We start from the raw sequence: 22,038 nt of genomic DNA on the forward strand, positions 1-22,038 counted from the left end.
GCAGGTAGAGATCTACTGTGGCAGGTAGAGATCTACTGTGGCAGGTAGAGACCGAGGGATGGGAGCAGAACCTGGCAGCTATCACCTGCCTTGATATGTTAATGAGCACAAAAGTTAGGCATTTATCCAAGGTTTGAGCCCAACAAGTTTGACCTATGTTCTATAGGAAGCTTTAGGTTATATTGTTTTGTTTTATTTTGTTTTAAATAAGACAGAAAGGGGCTATCAAGTAAGAAAAAAGAATAGAGAAAGTTGTAGACACTATGAGAGTTCAATATAGGTGTAGTAGAATGTGAAATAGATTTTGGAAAAGAAAGTTAATGAAAAAAGGCTTCTAAATTTAATAAAATAATAAAACTAAAATAAAATAAAATATTCTGAAAGGAAAAGACTGTTTCAAAGCAAAGAGAGGAAAAAGTGAAGATGAAGTATAAGGTTTAAGCCTGTCTCACAGGAAGGGCTGAGTTACATGATAGATAAAAAAAATTAAACTTAAAGGTAATATCTATGATTATATTTATTATAATTAAAGGTATTTAAATTTTTTCCTAGGGTCATTTTTTCTTTTTCTTTTTTTTTTTTTTTTGCTTCAAGACAGGGTTTCTCTATGTAGCCTTGGTTGTCATGGGACTCACTAGGCTGGTCTCAAACTCACAGATATCTGCTTGCTTCTGCCTCCTAAGTGCTAGTGCTGGGATTAAAGGTGTGTGTGCACCACTATGCCCAGATCAGTGTTTTTTGCTTTAGGTAGTTATTTCATCAGACAATCTGCTCCAGACAATTAAAAGAAACATTTAAAAGGAAATAATAATAATAATAATAATAATAATGGCAGTGACAAGTCTTCCCAGTCAGACATACCCTCATCAGATTTTTCAAATTTGATTTTTGAAGATTTGAAGAACTGAACACAGTAAATGGTGGTCTATAAGGCCTAGGAACAAGCCCTGGTGATAGCCTTAATTCTGGGGAACAGTGAGTTTCCCAATTAGAAAAAATCTAACACTTCTGAAAATTACAGACTAAAGAGGACTCTGACAGAGTACCAGCTATGAGAAAACAGGAAACTAGAAGAAAGATCATCTGAAACTAGGCCTTAAGCCTAGGATAAAGTGACTGGTGCTATAAACAAGAATATCCCACCCTAAAGGGAAGAGATTGTTCTTTACCCCAAATGCTGGTTACTCTTGAGGACTGAAGCTACTCAATCAACTATAGATAGTCACCATGAAGGCTTGAGTAACTCTTGGTATGGCAAGTGTAATGTAAATTCTTCTTTCTTTGGTAAAACAGGGGCTTGCTTCTTTTCTTTATTAGATAAGTCTTTTTTTCTTTTTTTTAATCTATTTTTTCTCAAATAGTAATTCATTCACACAGGGGTTATAAACACAGAAAGGCAGGATGTGGGGAAGGGAATGACACTGGAGTGTGGGTGTTCAGGGGGAATACAGATAATCATCAGAACCGGGTATCGGATGGGTGAAGGTTCAAGGGACAAGTCACTATGACTCTGCCTATGACTCACTTGCCCTTATCTAAGTTGGTATTGTCTGCCCAGGCTACCTATTTACAAGGTCTATGACTACTCAGGCTTGTAAATTTCCACAAAAGCTGCCTGTTTACATTAGCTTACTCTATTACAATAGAAAAGGCTGTGTACAGCTCTTGACTGTGTATAGCTTTTAAAGACGAAGGTTGCCTTTACATAGACAAGACAAGGAGGGTTAAAGAGAACATGAAACAGGTAGTGAAGGCCCTAAGAAAAATCAGAGAGAGAAAGAAACAGATAAAGACTGGTACAAGAATTGGTTTTCAGCCTCTCCAAGGCTGTCAACCCTATTTCCTCCCATCTTGGGACCATTATTTGGGTTCTTTTTGCTTTTTTCTGCTGGTCCCTGGCTCTCAAGTAGGTGGACTAACTCTGTGATACAACAGATAAATAATTTGGTAGCAAAACCTACTCAGATACATTATCATAAGTTAGCTATGGAGGACCATGAGACTCAAGATAAGGTTGTTACTTTATACAGGGTGTTTCCAAAACCCATCTCCACCCAAACTAAAAGGGGGGACTTCTGCCCCTAGACCAAGCAGAGAGGGGCCACCCAGAACCCCTTCTGTCAGGCTATCTGAATTCTTGCTTAGGCTTCGAGGCTAAGCACTGCAAGGGAATATAAATAAAAGATAAAAATATCTCTCTGGGTTCCCTGAGGGACAAGCCTGACTGCATAGGGGTTGATGTCAAAAGTATCCCCTCTCCAGGAAAAAGACATCAGGACAGGTATGGACCTCAGGCCTCACTGGACAACAACAGGGGGACTGGAGCCATTACAAGGTCCCCTTCAAATACGGGAGGTCAGGCCTCTATCCCTGCCTTCGCAAGTTTAGAATTGCCACAGCAATTCTATACTTAGAGAAGGGAGGAGATGTCAGGGGCAGCCCTGCTTACACACTGAAGGCCTAAAATCAGCCATAGGCCTAAAATCAGCAATAGGCCTGTCATACATGTATACTAACACCAAGTCTTGGGTCTCAGTGGAAAAACATTGAAATAGATGGCGATAAGTCTTTTCTAAATGATCTTGTCAAATGTAGTATTGATGGGAACCCCAAATTTAAAGATCCGGTGCGACTTTAACATGAACACTGAGAGATATAGTTTCACACAAAGTTTTGCTTTCTTCCTGGAGCTCTTGTCTTGTTCTTGTGAAGAGATGGTAAGTCCTCTACAGGACCTTTTGGTGCCTTAGCACTCTACTTACCCAGGTTTCAAACCCAGTGGGAAATATTGATTAGTCCAAGGTCTAAAGCCATTCATCAATACTTCTCACTTCAATAGAATCAACTATCTATACTTTGTAACCCAATTTCTAAATGAAATGGCTTGGCTTAGTGTCCTTGAATTAAAGGACACTTCCCTTGGACACATTACATCTTAGATACGAGTATCTATCTTTGACTGGAATAATCCCCATAGTATGGCAACTATTCTGTGCACCTGTACAGTATTGTCACAGGGATTAAGAGATTGGTCTGACCTGTGTGAAGATATGGTAGCTAAAATATTGAAGTCCCCAGTTTCAGAAAAATAATAAGTTACTTCAAAAAGAATAAAGATCCAGAAAGCTGTAGATGCTACTAGCATACAACAGAAAGGTAAGTATGAGATAGATTTTTGGTAAAGATGTCAGTGAGAAAAGGTACTGTTTCTAGACTTCTTTTAAAAAAAAATGTTTTTCCTGGAGGGAAAAGATCATTTCAAAGCAAAAAGAAAAGTAAAGAAAGCAAAAAGTTTGAGTCTGCCTGACAGAAAGGGCTAAGTCACAAAAAGGCTAAGAAAAGATGAAAATTAAAGATAAATATGTAATTAAAAACTTCTAAGATTTTTTTGTAAAATACTGTATGACTCAATAAAAGGTTCAAATCTCCCCTCAATGGTAAAAATTTAAGGTCAACATTAATTCTAGGATACTATGCTCTGACTGCTAAAAAAGAAAGATGCACTGACTATTTAAAAAAGACAACTCAGAGGCTCAGCAGCATAACTGGATCCTGTGAAAGTCAGTGTCTACACACTGGCCTCAGAGCAAAGCCACTTGAGGAAGCCATGCAAACCAGTCTCTGAAACCCTCAGATAGATGAATAAACCCCGAAAGCTGAACATGTTACTGCTACCTCCACAAGCCTGGAGAGTTCCCAGTATAGAAGAAATCGTTTGCCTTTCACACAGTATAAAAGTAACACATAGATAGGAGTTCAAAGGCTGAGGGACATTCTCAGTCTTGGAGCTCACTCATCTGACCAGCTGGACTCTACAGCATATGACAGGCCAAGACACTGACAAGCTGTAACACCTACCACAATGGTAGCAGATGAGGCAACTAAACTCACTCTGGAACACTAGATAGAGGTCCTAACTCCTTACCAAGTTCAGAGCATCTCTGTAACCAGAAGATATCAATGTTTGACTACCTAGAACCAAGTATTTTATTGGAACCACCTTGAACAATCTTCAAGGTTTTTCTCATGTTAAGCCTATGCACACCTTCAAGTTGCAGAAACAAACAAATTAGCCCACTCTGATGTGGAGTGATTAGATCACAAGTCTATGCCAGTGGCCCTGGCTTAAAAGATGAACCCTCAATAAACCCATGTACAGATTTTACAGATAGAACCAGCTATGTAAACCTGGAACTGATTGGCAAGAATGCAGTAGTGGCTTCCAGAAGACAAGAAAAGCTACACACCTGTCTCCCAACACCTCAGCTCACAAAGCTAAACTGGTCAATTTAACTGGAGCTTTCTAACTGGGAAAAAATATGTGATTCAATGTGTACACTGATTCTAAACATGGTTTTCTAGTTCTTCACGTTCATACAGATGTATGGAAAGAGGAATTTTAACAGAAAAATGTGCTCAATAAATATGGTTCTGAATTTTACTTCTTCTCTAAGCCATCTGGTAACTCACATGGGTAGATGTGACACACAATTAGGGTTAGCAGAAGGACAATTCCCTTATGATATCAAGGAAATAAACTAACAGACACAAGTGCCAGACAAGCAGCACTTTATCAGTCTGTACTTGCAAGCCCATCTTACACAGAAGCAGGAATCAGGGAAGAAATACACATGAATCAAGGATGCAGATAAAAATGGCTCATGCTGAACTCTATGTGGACATAAGAATCTGCTGTCCAGAGAATATCAGTGGAAAATTAAGGACTTTCATATCACCATGGAAGAGAAGCATTAACTACTCTAATCACTCATGCCTTTGAATGAGTTGTTATTCTCTTTAGCTCTAAATTAATACAGGAGTGAAGCCAAGTCACTATTTTCCCCCACATTACACAAAGGAGAGGTAAATCTTGGGAGAAAATGGCCAACTAGATTTCACTGAGCTGTCTCTCTGTACACCTTCTAGTGTTTCCTGACATCTCCACAGGATAGACGAACATCTACCATATCATTGAATAAAAAAGAAATCAAATAAATAAGGTAAGGCCTTACATCCTATAATAAAATTTCAATCTTCTATGTGTCTTTAGCCTAAGAGTATCTTGCAGATAACATCTTTTATACCTGCAAACCTCAGAAGTCTTAAAACATTTTTTCAGGAAGACAAAAAAAAGCCTCAATTTGCTAAAATAAATTATAAACCTATTCAAAGTTATAAATTTACTTTATGTTTTGGTTTGCTTCACCAGTGTCTGTAGGGGGAGTGGCTGATACTGAAATCTGGTTCCCTAATTGTTTCTTGATTATATCAATAAAGATGACAGAAGCTAATCACTGGGTGAAGATAAAGAGGGGGGATTTTCTGGGTCTCAGGAGGAAAAGGAAGGAAAGAGAGAAAGGACTTTTTGGCCAGGCTTTGGAGAGAGGAGTACACGCCATGTAAGGTTTGGGAGCAACTAGAACTGGCAGAATTCTAATATAGGATAGCTGATGAGTTTAGAGCAGTAGATTCTTTTCCCAGAAGTTGTGTTATCTGGCTAATTTTAAAATATTAAGGCTGTCTGGTATTCTCCATCCCCAGCAACTCAGGTGCGCAGGAGAAAGGGCGCAGCCTCGGGGCAGTCATTAGAGGTTTGGTGGAGTTAGCCATGAGGGGTTGGAGGAGTGATCACAGCTCCCAGGGGTCAGAGAACCAGCTGGCCATTTGCAGAGCTATGTTGGGAGTACGACCAGTGGCAGCTTGTTCTCGGAGCTGAGCTGAGAGCATGAGTCCGAGAAGGTAATAGCGTGTTTTTTTAAAACTACATGCAACAAGCGTTCTTTAGAACACCACTAGTACGATATACACTCAATGACCACCTTACACTCTTCATTTGAGTCTGTTCCACACTGGATCCCTTCCTGGAATCATTCTTGTATATTTTGTTACATTCTTAATATATAAGAGTCAGATTATTTTGTTAATAGCCCAAGGAATCTTACTTCTAAACTCAAAAGTTTGGACAACGTGGACACTCAAAAGACTTTCTGAGATGGTTATAAGGGAGCTAGTGCTATAATAGAGTGTTGGGTGTAGCAGGATATTTTCCTGCTGCATTTGCAGTGAAGCTCAGTGATTGGGTAGTATGAGGTAGGCAGAGTGAGGAGCTGGGAGGAGAGGAGAGGAAGGAGAGGAGAAAGAGGAGGCTGGCCACAGTTGAGAAGGATGCATGGCTCAAGAAAGATTAGAGAATGGATAACAATTCTAATTGTGTGGGCATTTTGTTATTTGAGCATTTCCAAATATATAAATCCATTAATAATTTTTAATAAGCTTTAAGAGTGGCAGAGCCATTCCCCACGCTGGCATCTTATAGGTGCCAGGGCCTGCGCATCTAGCTAGCCAGAGCCCCAGTCAGAGTCGAGGAGCAGCTGCCTGGGAACAAGCTGGACCAGGAGCCATTTTCTAAATATATCCCCTACAGTTGGAAACATATACCTGAGAGTGGGGCAACAGTGTCCTCAGGCCTCAGGATTTACATACTCACATGGCCTCTCTGTTACTCTCTGCTTTCAGGATTTACATACTCACATGGCCTCTCTGTTACTCTCTGCTTTCAGGATTTACATACACACATGGCCTCTCTGTTACTCTCTGCTTTCAGGGTTTACACACTCGCATGGCCTCTCTGTTACTCTCTGCTTTCAGGGTTTACACACTCACATGGCCTCTCTGTTACTCTCTGCTTTCAGGGTTTACATACTCACATGGCCTCTCTGTTACTCTCTGCTTTCAGGGTTTACACACTCACATGGCCTCTCTGTTACTCTCTGCTTACGTTTTAATGATTTACTAGCATCATTACAATTTATCTCTTGATACAAAGGTCCTGTTGTTTTTAGAGCTGATCTTATTAATTAAACACAAGCATCTGCTGCATAAAATGTCATCTGTCCCTTTGACGTCAGAGGGGGACATAGTTTCTTACAGATTTCAATCAAAAGACGAGAAGATACTGTGGTCTCCCAGCTCTGGGACATTCTTTGGCCCTCCCTTAGACAAGCAGATTGAGATTTCTGGTACCTGAATAGGAAGGGTCTACGCCCCGACTAAATCCTAAATTCTAGAAAATGGAGCTTTGGCCATCATCAAATCTTAGAGGACCAAAGCCTCACAGGAGCAAATTAAAGCAGGACAGAAGGACAGAAATTAGAGGAGCATGGAAAGAGAACCACCCTCTTTGTCCAGAAGTCTGGCTGAAGGCTCTCAAAGCTAAGAGCTAAGAACCGCAGCAAATTCCTTGGGAAGCTTACTGACACAGAGCAAATATTCACTTTACACAGAGACATTTGAGTAAGAATGTTAAAACAGCAATGAACTATGGTTTCAGCCTGAGCATACATGACCATTTGTGGCCTTCTTTTTCCCTTTCCAACTTCAAACCTGCAGTATTCTGAGAATCTCCCTTCTGTGACTTTCCACGGTTTAACCTAATTATCATATTGTAACCATATCTAAGGCACTGATGAAACCACCTATGCTTTCATTCACTGAGAACAGCCTTAGTGACTCAGAGATGCAACTGCAAGGGTCCCTCAAGTCCTAATTATAACTATTGCTAAGTACTGATAAAACAATTAGGCACAACTCTTTCCTGAGAAGCCCACATCTATGTATTATTCTGTCCTTAAATGCTTAAATCTACAAAAACTTCTTTTCTTGATAAATTCTAAGGGTGCTCCAGTCTGATTCATTCTCAATTTGTTTCTGTGGTTCAGTCAACAACCTAAACTTCCCTTAGGCAGATGCCTCTGTAAAGAAGTCCCCAAGTTTCTAGTGACAACAGAGGGGTGATATATCTCTGGCCCAATTCCCACAGTGCTGACTATGCATATAATCCCAGCCCTCAAGAGGCAAAAGCAGAGTAACTCAGACCAGTCTGGAGCACAGAGTGACCCAAGGGTGACATGAACTACATTGTAAGACTATCTCAAAACCCAACAAGATCTGAGGGTACAGCTCAGAGGGAAAGTGCTTGCCTAGCATGTACTAGATCTGAGCTTAATTAACACAGTGTGTGTGTGTGTGTGTGTGTGTGTGTGTGTGTGTGTGTGTATCCATGTACACTTCATTTATATTTACATTCTGTTATTCAGTTCATTACTACTAATGTAATAAAAAGTGCAGATGAATTCTGTGTCATCTTAGGACAGTACTTTTGCTCAAATGGTGAACTATTTTATTTTAGGTCAGGATAAAAGACACATGTCACATCTCATTTTTAAAGGTGTTTTCCTTAACATAGTTTTCTTTTCCTATCATTTTTATTAGGCATTTCTTTTCTTTTTAACTTCTCTAAAATCTTTTGGTTTTGATTTTGATTTTTTTAGAAGACGTGAATCACTCAGCAGAACGCAGACCAGATGTCCATATTTCATACATAGGCACAAGCTGCTGGGTCAGTTATGAATGCAATTTGGTAATGTAAATCCTTTCCCCTGTGGATCACCAGTCATAAGCTCATATTTTCAAAAGAATATTTCAAAACTGATTTTTAAAGAAAATTTGTTTCCCTCTGAAGCTGCTAAGTACAATACTTTATAAACTAAATAATGAGGTACCATGAATTAATAGTTATCTTTTTTTTTTCAAAATCAAAAAGGTGACTACTAATTTCAACTATGGTATGTTTTCTAAGCTTCTTGGATCTCGTACCATGTCACAATGAAACTTTTAAAGCATGTTACTAAATTTGAATTTTTTTAATAAAAATCAGAATTGTCATACAATTACGTTGAAGATTACAGTGGATGTGTATAACGTGAACTCCAGTACAGGAAGCCATCTTTGTAGCTTCTTTTCAAATTTGGCATGTTTTTAACATCACAGTTTGAGTATTAATTAGGAAAACTGTAAGACTCAGCAATCTCTAGGCCATGAATATAGACAGGAGTAAATGGAGGCTTTCTGATGAACCAGCCTGAAATACACACAGAAATACACTCCTGCTAAAGGCTGGGAACTGGTTAGCAAGATGTTATCCCAGGAGGCATCAGTCTGTCAACAGCCATACTCCAATACCAATCATTCTTCCTACATGGAAAGCTAATGGTGAGACCCTGGTTTCTGCTCTTTAGGAGCTATGCAACCAACAATGGGGCAGATTAATTGGTATCTGAGACCCTCAAGTTCCTTGAGAGTTCTGCTCCTGGAAAATGAGAGTAGTTACTAATGATAGTTGTAGGAAATAAATAATAGTATTTATAGAGTAGCTTATATATAATGTAAAAGAAAATTATATAGGTAAATAAGACTTTATTTATTGAAAAATTTTTATGTTCTAGGCAGCAAGCCAGATATTCCACCAGAGTTAATAAATCAATGTCTGTGAGCTCTGAATTGAGCTTAAGTGTTTGTATCTCAGCAGGCAGTCTGGAAACTGAGCAAGGGTTCATGAAATGACACTTCTGTTTTTGGCTTCAGACCAGACAGAACAGATGGGTAGTGGGTGGGGCTTTAGTCGAACTGAGTATCTGAGTTGCACTTTCCTAAGGGTCTAGTCCTGCCCTTGGAGCCTACTACAATAAGGACAAGGATGTAAAAAACACTGAGTATAATTTTAATGAACACTCCTCTGTTCTTATTAATTGTTATTTTCATTATGTCTTTTGACAATAACAAATTTGCCTTATTAAAATTCATAAAAACTTTTTTTTTTTTAGAAACAGGAGGAATGTCTGTTTGCTAAAAGATTTAGCAAGAATTTGGTGGGAACTAATAAGACTGTAGAGAGTGAGAAGCAGAAAGGATAAGGCACACTATCAAAAATTAGATTTGTGTGGCCAAAAGGAGGAAAGAGAACAGTATTCCCTATAAATGGTTTGTTTTACTTACTGTTATTTAAATGAAAATGAAACAGAATGCTGTTCTACAAATTAAATTTCTAATGCAAGGAAAAAGAGATTAAATGTATAATAACCATGGTAATGTCAAACTTTATGCTCTTTAACATTTCCTTATCTAATTTCCTTACTTTTATGTGGATAATATAGTTCTCAAATGTTGTATTTACATACTTGGTTGAAAAACATATTTAATAGCATTTAATTCAAAACAATCTTTAAAACTTAGCTTGAGTTTTCCTGTTTTATTGCTAGCACTTTTGAATTAGAAGAAATAAAACATCCCATTTAACTTATAGAGCTAGCAAAAAAAAGGGGGTGGGCCAGCCTAATCAATTTTAAAGAAAAATAAATGTTAAGACTCACAGTAATCTATGCTTTTCACGTATTTAACAAGAAAAAAAAAGTTAGAAGAAAAGTGATTTGCTGAGGTTCCCTGGGGCTTCCTCACCTGAATGCTTTGGGGAGTAGATGAGGACAGCAGTTAGCAGCCCAAGTCCCCTGGGGATTAAGGCTGGTTGGCCACTGATCATCAACCAAGACCAGCAGAGGTAAGCGCTCAGAGAGACACTTGTCTATACATAGAGCAGGTACCTATCTGCTGACTGCTATCTGTATGAGAAGGAAGGGATCTGTGAGCTATGAGTTAGGATTCTCACTTGTCCCAGTAGCCAGCTTCCTCTGCATGCATCTTCTCTATGCAAGGGAAGCTAGTCAGGGACTCTTGCAGTTCCTACACAATGACAAAATCTGAGAGACAATGCACAGACTACATAGGATGCTCCAAGAGCTGCCAGGCAGATACCCGATCAGAAACAGTTCATTTTCTAGCTGTGTACCTACACCCTACAGAACATCATCAACTTTTCCAAATAAAATTGAGCCAAAATGATGCCTCCTTATAGGGACAGCCCGCATCTTACTGCATCATAAGTAACATAACCACTTTGCTCCAGTTATACAGACTCTAGACATCTAAAGAGTAATGCAATGAATTAGTATAATTAAATAAAGATTAACTAGATAACTGAACTGTTTCATAACCCAGGATGACCAGTGGTCTTCTTATCCTGGAGGACTCAAAAACACCTAGAAAATTGCAAAAAATATCTTGGCACTTATGCACCACCTCTTAATAATTCTGTCTTAATGGCTGAATGGCTGTGGTTGTGTGGGGCAAGCGTGGACACTTTCTAAAACCTTTCTAAGGTGACCTTGTCCAGTCCACATTGATTACTGCTGACAGTAAGTGAGTCATGAAAATAAAAACAGACATGAAAATAAGTCAGCAGAAGGAGGACTGAGTATTGATTCTCTGTGTACTGTTTGATTTCCCTCACACTAAGGATCCAGGGACCCATCCACATTAAACAGTGTATTCTGTAAAGAAATTTGTACACCTAGGAAGTCAAAGATTATCTTAAACTGATCTGTAGCTTCAAGCACAGCAGATATTCTTTGTGCCAACTTTCCTGTAGGCCTTATCTCTGTGCGCCTTGTCTTGTAAATGAGAACCACTTTTGTTTGCCTAGTTCCTGCTCTGAAGCTGTGGCTTCCTGCAGTTCAGATTCACCTTTGACCTTACTTACTTCCGGTCCTTGAGGGGAAGAGAGCAACGTCCTTGCTTCTGTTGCCCAGGCCATGCCAAGGGCTGACACTGGAGCCCAACCCCCCAGGAAATTGTCACATTTACATTGTTTCCCCTATTTTTTTTTTTAAATAGCTAGTGAAGAAATACAGACAATGAAAACAGAAACCCTTCAAATCCTGTGAAAAGGCCATTTCTTTCATTTGGCATAACTTTTAATCACCGTATTGGGTAAGTCTCTACTCAAAGTGAGTCTGGTTCCCCTGAATTCTGTCAAAAAGCTAAGACGTGTTTGTTAGTGGTAGAGCACAGGAGCTAGACTAGAGAGGAATTTAGACTTCTTTAAGGAAACAAGTTTATCATGGGAAGAATTTTAATGAAATCAGCTGTTTCTGTACCTTTTTGTCCTTCTAGGACCTTGAACACATGTCTGTCCACCCTCCACTTCTATCATTGGAGTTTTTTTGTTTTTGTTTTGTTTTTTTGAGACAGGGTTTTTCTATGTAGCCCTCATTGCCCTGGAACTCAATCTGTAGCCCAGCCTGGGCTGGAACTCAGAGACCTCCTGTCTCTGCCTTCAGAGTGCAGAAATTAAAGACTTCTCTTAGGTAATCCCTATGAAGTTTGAATGACAAATGTTTACTATAGGTTTCTTAAATGACTTTTTAAAGCAATAGATATGTTTTTCAATTGGCTTGTGTGAAAGTTACAAAAAAAAAGTTACTTACAAAATATTCTTTTCCTTATACACATTTGCAATGAGGTGTGTTTATTCAGTTATTGAAGGTGGATATATCATGAATGAAACAATTTTTAAAAGAAATGTTTAGTGCCATCTGTCAAATCAGTAATGGTTTCAAAGATGACAATTTTTAAAAGACAGAAATAAGGTTGGTAAGATGGATCACTAGAGAAAGGCTCTTCTTCCTCAATGATCTGACCCTTACAGCATAAGTTTGATCCCTAGAGCCCTTAATGGCAGGAAAAAGTGGACATCACAGGTTGTCCATATGAATTCGGTAGCTCACTCTCTCCATCTCCCTCTCCTTCTCCCTTCCCCTCTTCCTCTCCTTCTTCCTTTCCTTCTCCCTCTTCCTCTGTGTGTGTGTGTGTGTGTGTGTGTCTGCCTCTCTGTTTCCCTATGTATCTATCTCTGTGTGTGTCTGTCTCTTGTCTCTCTCATAATATAAAACAAAGAAGACAAGACACAAAGATTCCTTAAGAGCTGTAAGCCCAACATAAAATATAAAAATGAACTCTGGTTCAGCATTTTTCTCTGTCTCATCCAGCTCTGTGGAGACATCTGACATATTTCAGGTTAATCTCATTTATTTTCTAAGATCTACTCCTGGTCATTGTTTCTTTTTCTTTTCTTTCTTATAGACTATTGCCAACATTAATCTTAAACTATCACATATTGCCAAAAAAAAAAAAATGAAAATGCCTCCTAGTAATGCTTTACAATCACAGAACTGCCTTATTCGTAGAATCACTTTGGAAACCTGATGGAGAATAGCCTATCTTCTAAAAACCAGAGTTCCAGTTTAATAAATACACAGCACAAAGCAAAATTTCCACTTGTGGCAAATCTGGCTATCATGTGCCTAATTATTCCTTAGTTACATTGTTGATTCTCTTTCTTTACTCTGCTTATTTTTATCAGACTATTAAAGTCCACAATAAATAAACATAATTCTTGAAAACTCAAAAGGGAGAAACTGGAATTCTGTAGGTACCACTTAGAAATTAATGTAATTGTGGAACCTAGCATTCTCCTTTTAGGAGGAGGGAGTTACTCCTACACTAACAGAGACTACAGAATAATGAGCGTTGGATCTCTTCTGGGTACACAGTAGATTCTCTTGGAACTGATGGCAAGACTCTTCATTCTTATATTATTCTGAATTTCTTCCACTACAGATGTAATTCACTGATTACTTACAGGAAACTGATTAGGAATATATATTTCCTCACAAAAAAACTGACATAAGCAATAATAACAGGTAGCAATTTCTCCACCCAGTAATACAAGAAACATCTAGTATTCATATACATTTGTGAATATACACATAACAGAAGCCAGGGTCCCACCATACAGCCTAAATTGATCTCAAATTTAGTATCTATTCTGCCTCAGCCTCCTGAATTCTGGGACTACAGGCCTACACCATCACATCCAGCAGAAATATACTAATGTTGAACGTTTTCTATGCTATATAGTAGTCTAGCCCTTTGATTATTCTGCCATACTTTACTTAATCGGTTCATTCAGTTTTATTCACCCTTATTTCTTTGACGTACTCGATGTACTTCTCTTATAAAATGCTCCAATTCTATTTGAATATAATCAAATCAAACTTTTTTTTATAACGGACAATATTTAATTGTGGCTGGCTTACAGGTTCTGAAGGTCAGTCCATTATTATCATGGTGGGAAGCATGGAACTGGAGGAGCTGAGAGTTCTATATCTTGTTTTGAATGTAACCAGGAGAAGACTGACTTCCAGGCAACTAGGTGGAGGGTCTCAAAGCCCATCCCTACAGTGACACACTTCCTCTAACAAAGCCACAGCCATTCTAACAAGGCCACACCTCCTAATAGTGATACTCCCTAGGCCAAGCATATTAAACCCACCACAAGGCTATATATTCTGTCATCTTGATTATTATATATTTTTGGTCATAATTATGCCATAATTTTTTATTTAATCTTTTTTCACAGTCCAGATTTTATTCTCCTCCCAGTCCACCTTCTGACTCTTCCAAAAATCAAAGGTTCTTAACAAACATTCCTGGAAACAATTATATTACCTGAACACTATGAAGAACTTTTCAAATTAATGAAAAAAAAGACTTCATCATTAACATTAAATGTACTTAAAACATTAATAAAAATATGAAAGTTTCCACACTCAAGGCCTAAAAAAGAAACAGCTTACCTTGTGAAAAGAGAACAGGATGAATTTTAAACCCTCCTCCATTCTTCAACCGCTGAGGCAGCTGCTCAAAATGGTAGCTATCCATGTAGAAGTAAACTTTCAGAGCCTGTCGGCTTCCTTCCACTTGGTATGTAAGAGGGACATCTGAAGTAACATAAAATGCGGAGTCACTTCCTGAAGTCAGGATACGCTAGACAGTACATTTGGATTATATCATGCATTAAACTTTTTACCAAAACAAATCTTGAAATTTGCTACAAAGTAATATATTAGGAGTGCTTCTGTGTGTAAGCTCCTTTAGGTATGTGAATGGCCAGGCCCAGGCCCTCAGACAACTCTACTGACTATAATGTCCTTTTCCATTCACAGAAGCTACAGGTGGCCAAGCTCTGCTTTACAGGAAATATATAAAGTCCATGATTAGATCAAAAAATCCCACCAATCCCTGGACACCCTGAAAATCTCCACTCAACCCTGAGACCCTTTATAAAGCTAGTCTATTGTTGAGCTCTTTGCTGTTACTTGTCAGAGCAGAGGAAGCCACTATCTTTGCATCTTTTCCAATAAATCTTTTGTATGAGGATTTTTGTGCAGACTGACTTTGTGGTATTCGTTGGCACCTGACTATCAGGATGCCTTTCCCCTGAGAGCTGTGACATTTACACTAAGGAAACCTTTCCCCTCAGAGCTGGCATTAAGAGTACATTGAACATTTAGGCCCGCACGGCATATGAAGTACTGTTGGTAAAATAGTATTGAATCTGAGTCTCATTAGCTAAAGAAATAGACTTATTATTGAGTTTAATACCTAATTCTGTAATGGAAACATGGTTGCACTTTGACATACCAGATGACTCACTTAGCTAAACGAGGATCTCTCAGGGCATCTGGCTCATACATATTTAGTCAAAATGAGCCCATAGGGTATATTCCTTAAGTAGTATATGAGAAACAGACCACATAGCAACTATTAAAAAATGGCCATAGGTTTTATATGCTCTGTACTCTTGGATAACAGATTAAAGTGAACATATTCTGTTGAGCATACCATATAATGATTAAAAATCATCTTTTAAAATACTTGTAACTATTTTCAAATACTTTAAACTCAATGGCATAAAGAAATCAGTCAACATGAATGGCTAAAAAGCTGTGGGAATATTTTATAGTGCTATTGTAGATCCTTTTTCTTATATATGAATCCACAATATTTTTACCCTATTAAAAAATATAAAATCATTCTGAATATACTCAAATTAGAACACAGATACAAATAAGTTAAAAATTAAGAGCAAAATATTGCAGGTACTTAATCTATCTTGATTCAACATTAGCATTTCAAACTTGCTTCCTGAAATGAAACAGATTAGAGTTCAAGTTCAAATGCCATTGACCACATAGATCACATGTTCCCCATTTCTCTGCTCAGTTGTGTGTCTTGGTAATGGGGCTATGGCAGTGATGCTCACCAGTCTCCTTTATGCCACATCCTAATGACTGTCTTATTGCTGTAACTCTTTCATAGAGATACATTAGTAATTTGATTTAAGAAATAGAAATAGGTTTCTCAATTGAAGATGTAGAAGAATACCTTTTTCATGATTGTAAAATCTTTTATTTCTGGTTGTTAAACTTAAAAACCAAAACCAGTATAACAATACCCATCAAGCATGGGAGTTCACACCTGTACTGGGTGGTGTCGGGTTCCAGCCTAACCTGGGCTACAGAGAAAAAGATGAGAAGAGAGGGGAAGAGATTGATGGAGACAGATGGAGATAAAAAGAGTGAGAAAGAGATTAAGAGATAGAATGAAAGAGGGAGCAGACAGAGACATAAACAGAGACAAAAATAAGAAAATATAAAGTTTTGCCTGGTAAATATATACATAATTTACTTTTTCCATATCTGTCACACATTACATTGTTTATTAAACTCTATGAGTTTATTCTTTCCCATCAGTGTAACAAAGCTGAGTTAAGTGGATAATGCTATTAGAAGAATGACAATGATGCAGCAGCCACATGTGTGTTACAGACTGATATAAAATAAAGGCAGAAAGAAATCAAGGAAGTAAAAGTTACTATGAATTAGCAATATCTTGTTTATTGTGAAGTAAAAAATCAATATCACATGAAGGAATGAGAACAGTTTTCCTGTCTATAATTCTCATGGAGATAAACTTACCCCAAGATATGCAAATTGAATCTAGCAAACAACTATATACCATTAGTAGAAGGGATTTACACAAGGTATAAAAAAATAAATGAGTATAATCTATTGTATTAATAGACCAAAAAACGCTACCTAATCTAGCAGCATACAAGACAATCATTTGACAAAATATAATATGTATTCATGAAAAATTATTCTCAATCAATAGGTGCAAAAATCCAACTTCCTCAGCATGAAAAGCATATATGAAGCTATAGCTAATATCACATTTGTGAGAAACTATGATTTCCCACTAAAATCAGGAACAAGGACGATGATGCCTCTCACTACCTGTTTTCAATACTGTACTATCTGTTCCCACTAAATCAAGCATAGAAGAAAAGGACATGAAATACAGACACACTAAGAAAAGAGTAAACTTCTGGTTAGAGATACAATGTTCAATGATGGAAGAAAATCTGAAAAGATGAACCAAGTTTTTTGAAGCTAATATACGTATATATCAAAGAAGTAAGAGACAAAGTTAATATACAAAAACCTAACAATTTCCCCATATGTCAGCAACAAAATTCAAAATTAAAAGCACATTACTATTTGTACTAGCATGCTATAAAATGAAATACATATAAATATACTAAAATATATAAAAGATTAATGTTAGAAAAATTTTTGACACACATCATAACACACAAACACAAACAAACTAGGAAACAAATGGGTAACTAGCCTACGTTCATGATTAAGAGGACTCAATATTGTTAAGATATTATTTATTTTTGATGTGATATACAACTTCCATCCAATCTCTTAAAATTCTAAGGTATCCATGGATATCAACAAAATGATTCCAAAGTTCAATGATCAGGAAAAGGATTGAGAACAACTAACATAGTGCTGAGGAGGAGAAGAAGGAGGAAAAGGAGGAGAAGAAGGAGGAAAAGGAGGACAAAAAGGAGGAGGAGGAGGAGGAGGAGGAGGAGGAGGAGGAGGAGGAGGAGAAATGGAGGATAGGGACTATCTATCTCCAGGTATCCCCACAGTTACAGAAACTAAGACAATGTTCTGATGGATAAAGACTCGACAAGTAGACAAATGGAACCCCAGTCTAGACACATGAACTACTATCATGTGACTTGCCAATTTATCCTTGACAAAAAAGCAAAGGCAACAAAATAGGCTTTTCGACTGTTTTTGGAATACCTGGGCATATACATATGAAAAAGAAGCTGCGGAAAGCCTAGAAGATACCACAGGTGAAAGCCAGGTGATTGTGGATGATACCATCTTAGAAAAAACACCAAATGCACAGCTGCTAAAATTAAAGTCTGATCATCTAGATTTCATTAAAATTCAAAATTTGAGCTCTATGAAAGATGATGCAAGCACAACAGGAAGATGAAACTACACAGCTGGAAAAACAAAACTACTTGCCATAAAATTTAACAAACCCTAACTTTCTTATGCCACTTAAGTAACAAATGATTAATCTTGGGTACTGACTTAGCTTTCACAATAAGAACTCTCTCTTATCATCTTTTTTAAATTTGCTTGGAAAGTTGATGTTACATCAAGGCCCATCAAGGCCTACTCCTTTATAAAGAAACCAGACCCTATACCCTGAAGAAATAAGAATGGATGCACAAAGGACAGAACTAAGAAGCTGTTCTGTTTACAGTTATATTGATCTTGATTTACGGTTCTAACTAGTATCTATCTCCTCCACATTCTTTGTCAACTATGCTATCCCAAACCAATCTTCATGGTGTAAAACCTTTCTGCCAGCCCCCCAAACTTATAGCCCTTTGTTCTTGGGATTTCTCTGAAGGCGCCTTGATGGCTCCCTGAAAGATTGGTCCGTCAAGTGGACACAGATCTCGAGCCTAATAATTGTGATTCTGATGATGATGGCTCAAAATCCTTATCTGCCAGCAGACTTAACCTGGCATGTAGTTTCCATCAATACTTAAAGCCACCCACTATATGTGGTGGCCAGACTTTGTGTCTAAATCCCTGTCAACCAGCAGTTGGATTAGACACTGGAACACTTCCGCTTCCAACCTTATTGTCTACATTGCTTGGATAAATCATGTTGCTTTTAACCTTGTAAACCTTGTGTCTCAAGCAGATAGGTTGCCTTCACACAGGATCACTCTCAACAAGCTCAGCTTTCATCGTGGCAGTTATCCATCTCTATGAAGAATTGCAGCTAGTGCATGCCCCCAGGTCCTTTGGTCTGAATGTGGTTTTGGTCTTATGGGAAACAGTGTGTCATTGATGGCTGGTTAGTCAATGATGGGTAAGAGTGTCTTGAGCTCCTATCAACCTAAGACAGCAGCTTACATCAATATGCTATGTATGTTCCTCAATGACGGGTAATATAGGAGTAATATAGATGCCAACCTAAGACATACACGGTCGCCCAGCCACTCTGTACCCTAGATGGGATGAAATATTATACCCCATCCAGCTGCTGGCACTGCTCGTATCTTATAAAACTAAAAAGGGGGAACTGTGCCCTTCCCCCAGCCTTGAGCAGGCCTAAGAGATGAGACCTTGTTTACCACAATAGACCAAACAATAGGACTCTGGAGGTATGGCCTGGAGGCATTTCCTGCCCTTGGTGGAGATGGTGCTTGCTTTGCCCTTGGCGCCTCTCTGGCTGCCTGTAGCCTGGTACACAAGCTGAGAAGAATAGACTTCCTGCTGAGCTTGCTTTGAGACATCTCCAGCCTGCCTGCGATTACCTATGGAGTCCTCTCACCTCCAGCAGAATGGTTTCCACTCACCCCCAGCACTCACCCCCAGCCGGCTGAAGCAAGAAGGAACTCTGGGGGTGGGGGTGGGTTATCCCCTTTAAATTAGAAGCTGAACATTAAAGCATTGAGCCTCGATCAGAAACCTTTGTCCTGGCTTCATCTCTCCCCGCCCTCCTGTCCCTTCCCAGCCTCTCTTTCAGGTGAACCCGGTTGACTGCGGCCGATGGCCCTCAACAGCACCTCTCTTCTTTGAACTAACCCTGTCATGGTGGCTTTATCTTTCTTCTTCTCACTGTGATCGGCTGGCCTCACCTACTCACTAAGGGAATGAGTCATCCAAGAACTCACAGAAATCCACCTCCCTAGGCTCTCCCTTTAGAACCCTGGGGCTAAAAGCACACCTAACTAAACCATCTCTAAATGAAGCTTCTCTCAGTTGTAAGAGGAAGCATCTCCTTCCCTTTAAGGAAGGTCCAGGTTATGATGCTTTAGTTATAGTGAATCCTTCTAATTAATGCTCTCCCACTCAAGGCTCATTCATGGTTTCCAAACTCTTCTAATAAACTTCATTCCTGAATGTCTATGTGTGAACTCCTTTCACAAGCCCCCAATGGTTTGCTTCCCTTTCTTTATTTTTATTTAATGGCATAGTTATACAGCATTGAAACTGGTACTTTAATAGAGAATTGTCTTCAGAAGTCCAAGTTATGCTTCAAAGAGATGCAATAAAGACATTGTTAAACAACACCCCCATGAGTGCTTTGTCATGGGCACAGATGTATTTAAACACTAACTTTATTTACAACTACCTTTCATATTTAGCATGTGTCCAACACATCGATGTCTTTTACTGTGAAAATAACTCTCAGAGCTTCTTACTCTTTTGTCAAAAATGTCAGTTTGAAACCACAGAGGACAGTGAATATTCTTGAGGGCTTATAGCTCCTCAAGCAGCACTTTAAAGAATGAATATTAGGTGACATCTCAGAATCATTTTATGTATTACTTCACTAAAACTTCCTATTACCTTCAAGTAAAAATTTATATTCGTCTATATGCATAAGCAGAAAACTCATGATTTATTTAAAAACTATTTTAACCAAAATTTACCGACAGGCAGTGGTGGCATATGCCTTTAATCTCAGCACTTGTGAAGCAGAGACAGGCGTATTTCTGAGTTCAAGGCCAGCATGGTCTACAGAGTGAATGCCAGGATAGCCAGGGCTACAAACAGAGAAACCCTGTCTCAAAAAAAAAAAAAAGTTTACCATCTCTTGCCAGATAACAATTCTCTCTTGAGTATAACTAACTTACATCATTTTATTCATGCTCTTTCTTTTTCACAAGTAAAAAATGAAAATTAGAGACAATTCTATCCTATCTTCATAAAGTAATAGAAATAGTATCGATATTTTTAATTTCAGCATCCCCACAGGTCTCCTCAAGTCTGGTTTACTGATTTCTCAGTTGGGTTACTCAAAAGCTTCCTAAGTGGTCTAAGGGCTTCTGTCTTGTCTTCAGGATGGTCTACAGTGAGATGAAACCTTTTGGATATGTAAACAAGGTCCTGTTGTACACCTGGCAACCAGGAGCACGGAGACATCTCAATGGCAGGAAGCCCTACATGGTCCTGTCTTGTCTTTGAATTCATATTCTGTTCTCCCCAGTTGCTCTACCATGGCCAAGAAGGCTGGTTTGTTGAGCGCATGCTCAACATTCCTTTACCTGGTAGTTGAAGTCTGACACTCTTCCCAATATCTGTGTGACTCTTCCTCAGCTCCTTCAGAGCTCTACTCTCTTACAGTAGATGTTCCCCATTCTACTAGGAGAAACTTTTACTCTATTTATTCACCTTTACATTCTGATCTATTTTATTGTTACTTTTTACTTAACATGAAATTAATTTGTTTTTCTGACTTGTCACTTTTTTCTTCACTTGGATTTACAATCTGCAGAAGACACCGTCTGCTCAGTACTCCTTTGAACCTGGTACCCAGAATAGTGCTGGCAAAAAGTAAGCATTCAAAAGAAGTTTTTGACAAAACAAATAAAAAATAATTATCATTATTTCATCAAATTTGAAATGGGTATCTATTGAGTCTCCATCTACCATATTAGCAATTGAGAAGATGAATAAGAACTTCCAACTCTGAAGACACATATATTCTATTACAATTCATGGGAACCACATACTTATAAAAAACAGGAAGCACATGAAACTGTTTCTATAAACAAATTGAACATTTCTGGACTGGTAGACATCTTCTTCTGAAACAATTATGACAAGATTGAAATAGTAGAAGAGTGATGGCCATTTACAAAGATGTAAAGACATGAACATTAATCCATGGGTTCACCACACAACAAGTACTATTACTCAAGTATGACTTATACAATACAGCTTTTGACAGCATTAATGTTGGAAAATGCCTAAGTTAAAGGGGCTTTTTCAATCACTCTACTTATATAAATAGAATGAAAAGATTTTAACATCTGCAACCAGAAACACCCTAGACACACAGTTACTCACTTGCAACCAGTGGCTCCTCTTCTGATGGTTTGAAGAAAAAGGAAACCTTTTCCAAATCAAACAGGGCAACCAGTGTATCCTCAAGCATGGCCTGCTCATCTTTCTACAATAAAGAAAAAGAATCTATAAGATCAGGATGATGTACTGTCAGAGTTCACAGCACAATGCAAATCAAAACCAAAATCACTTCTCTTCCATCTTATTTGTTGAC

General features: G+C 38.3%; 1 protein-coding gene across 1 annotated transcript in view; it reads right to left on the reverse strand.

The window, feature by feature from the left end:
- Positions 1 to 22,038, reverse strand: part of Prex2 (phosphatidylinositol-3,4,5-trisphosphate dependent Rac exchange factor 2) — a 295,598-nt gene that overhangs the window by 66,419 nt on the left and 207,141 nt on the right. The window contains exons 33-34 of the mRNA XM_028769792.1: positions 21,828 to 21,930; positions 14,370 to 14,513 (exon numbers count right to left, since the gene is read on the reverse strand). Coding sequence (XP_028625625.1) covers positions 14,370 to 14,513; positions 21,828 to 21,930 — 247 coding nt within the window. The remainder of the gene's footprint in view (positions 1 to 14,369; positions 14,514 to 21,827; positions 21,931 to 22,038) is intronic.

The sequence above is a fragment of the Grammomys surdaster genome, unplaced genomic scaffold (assembly GCF_004785775.1).
Source record: "Grammomys surdaster isolate TR1022 unplaced genomic scaffold, NIH_TR_1.0 64, whole genome shotgun sequence".
NCBI classification, from domain to species: Eukaryota; Metazoa; Chordata; class Mammalia; order Rodentia; family Muridae; genus Grammomys; species Grammomys surdaster.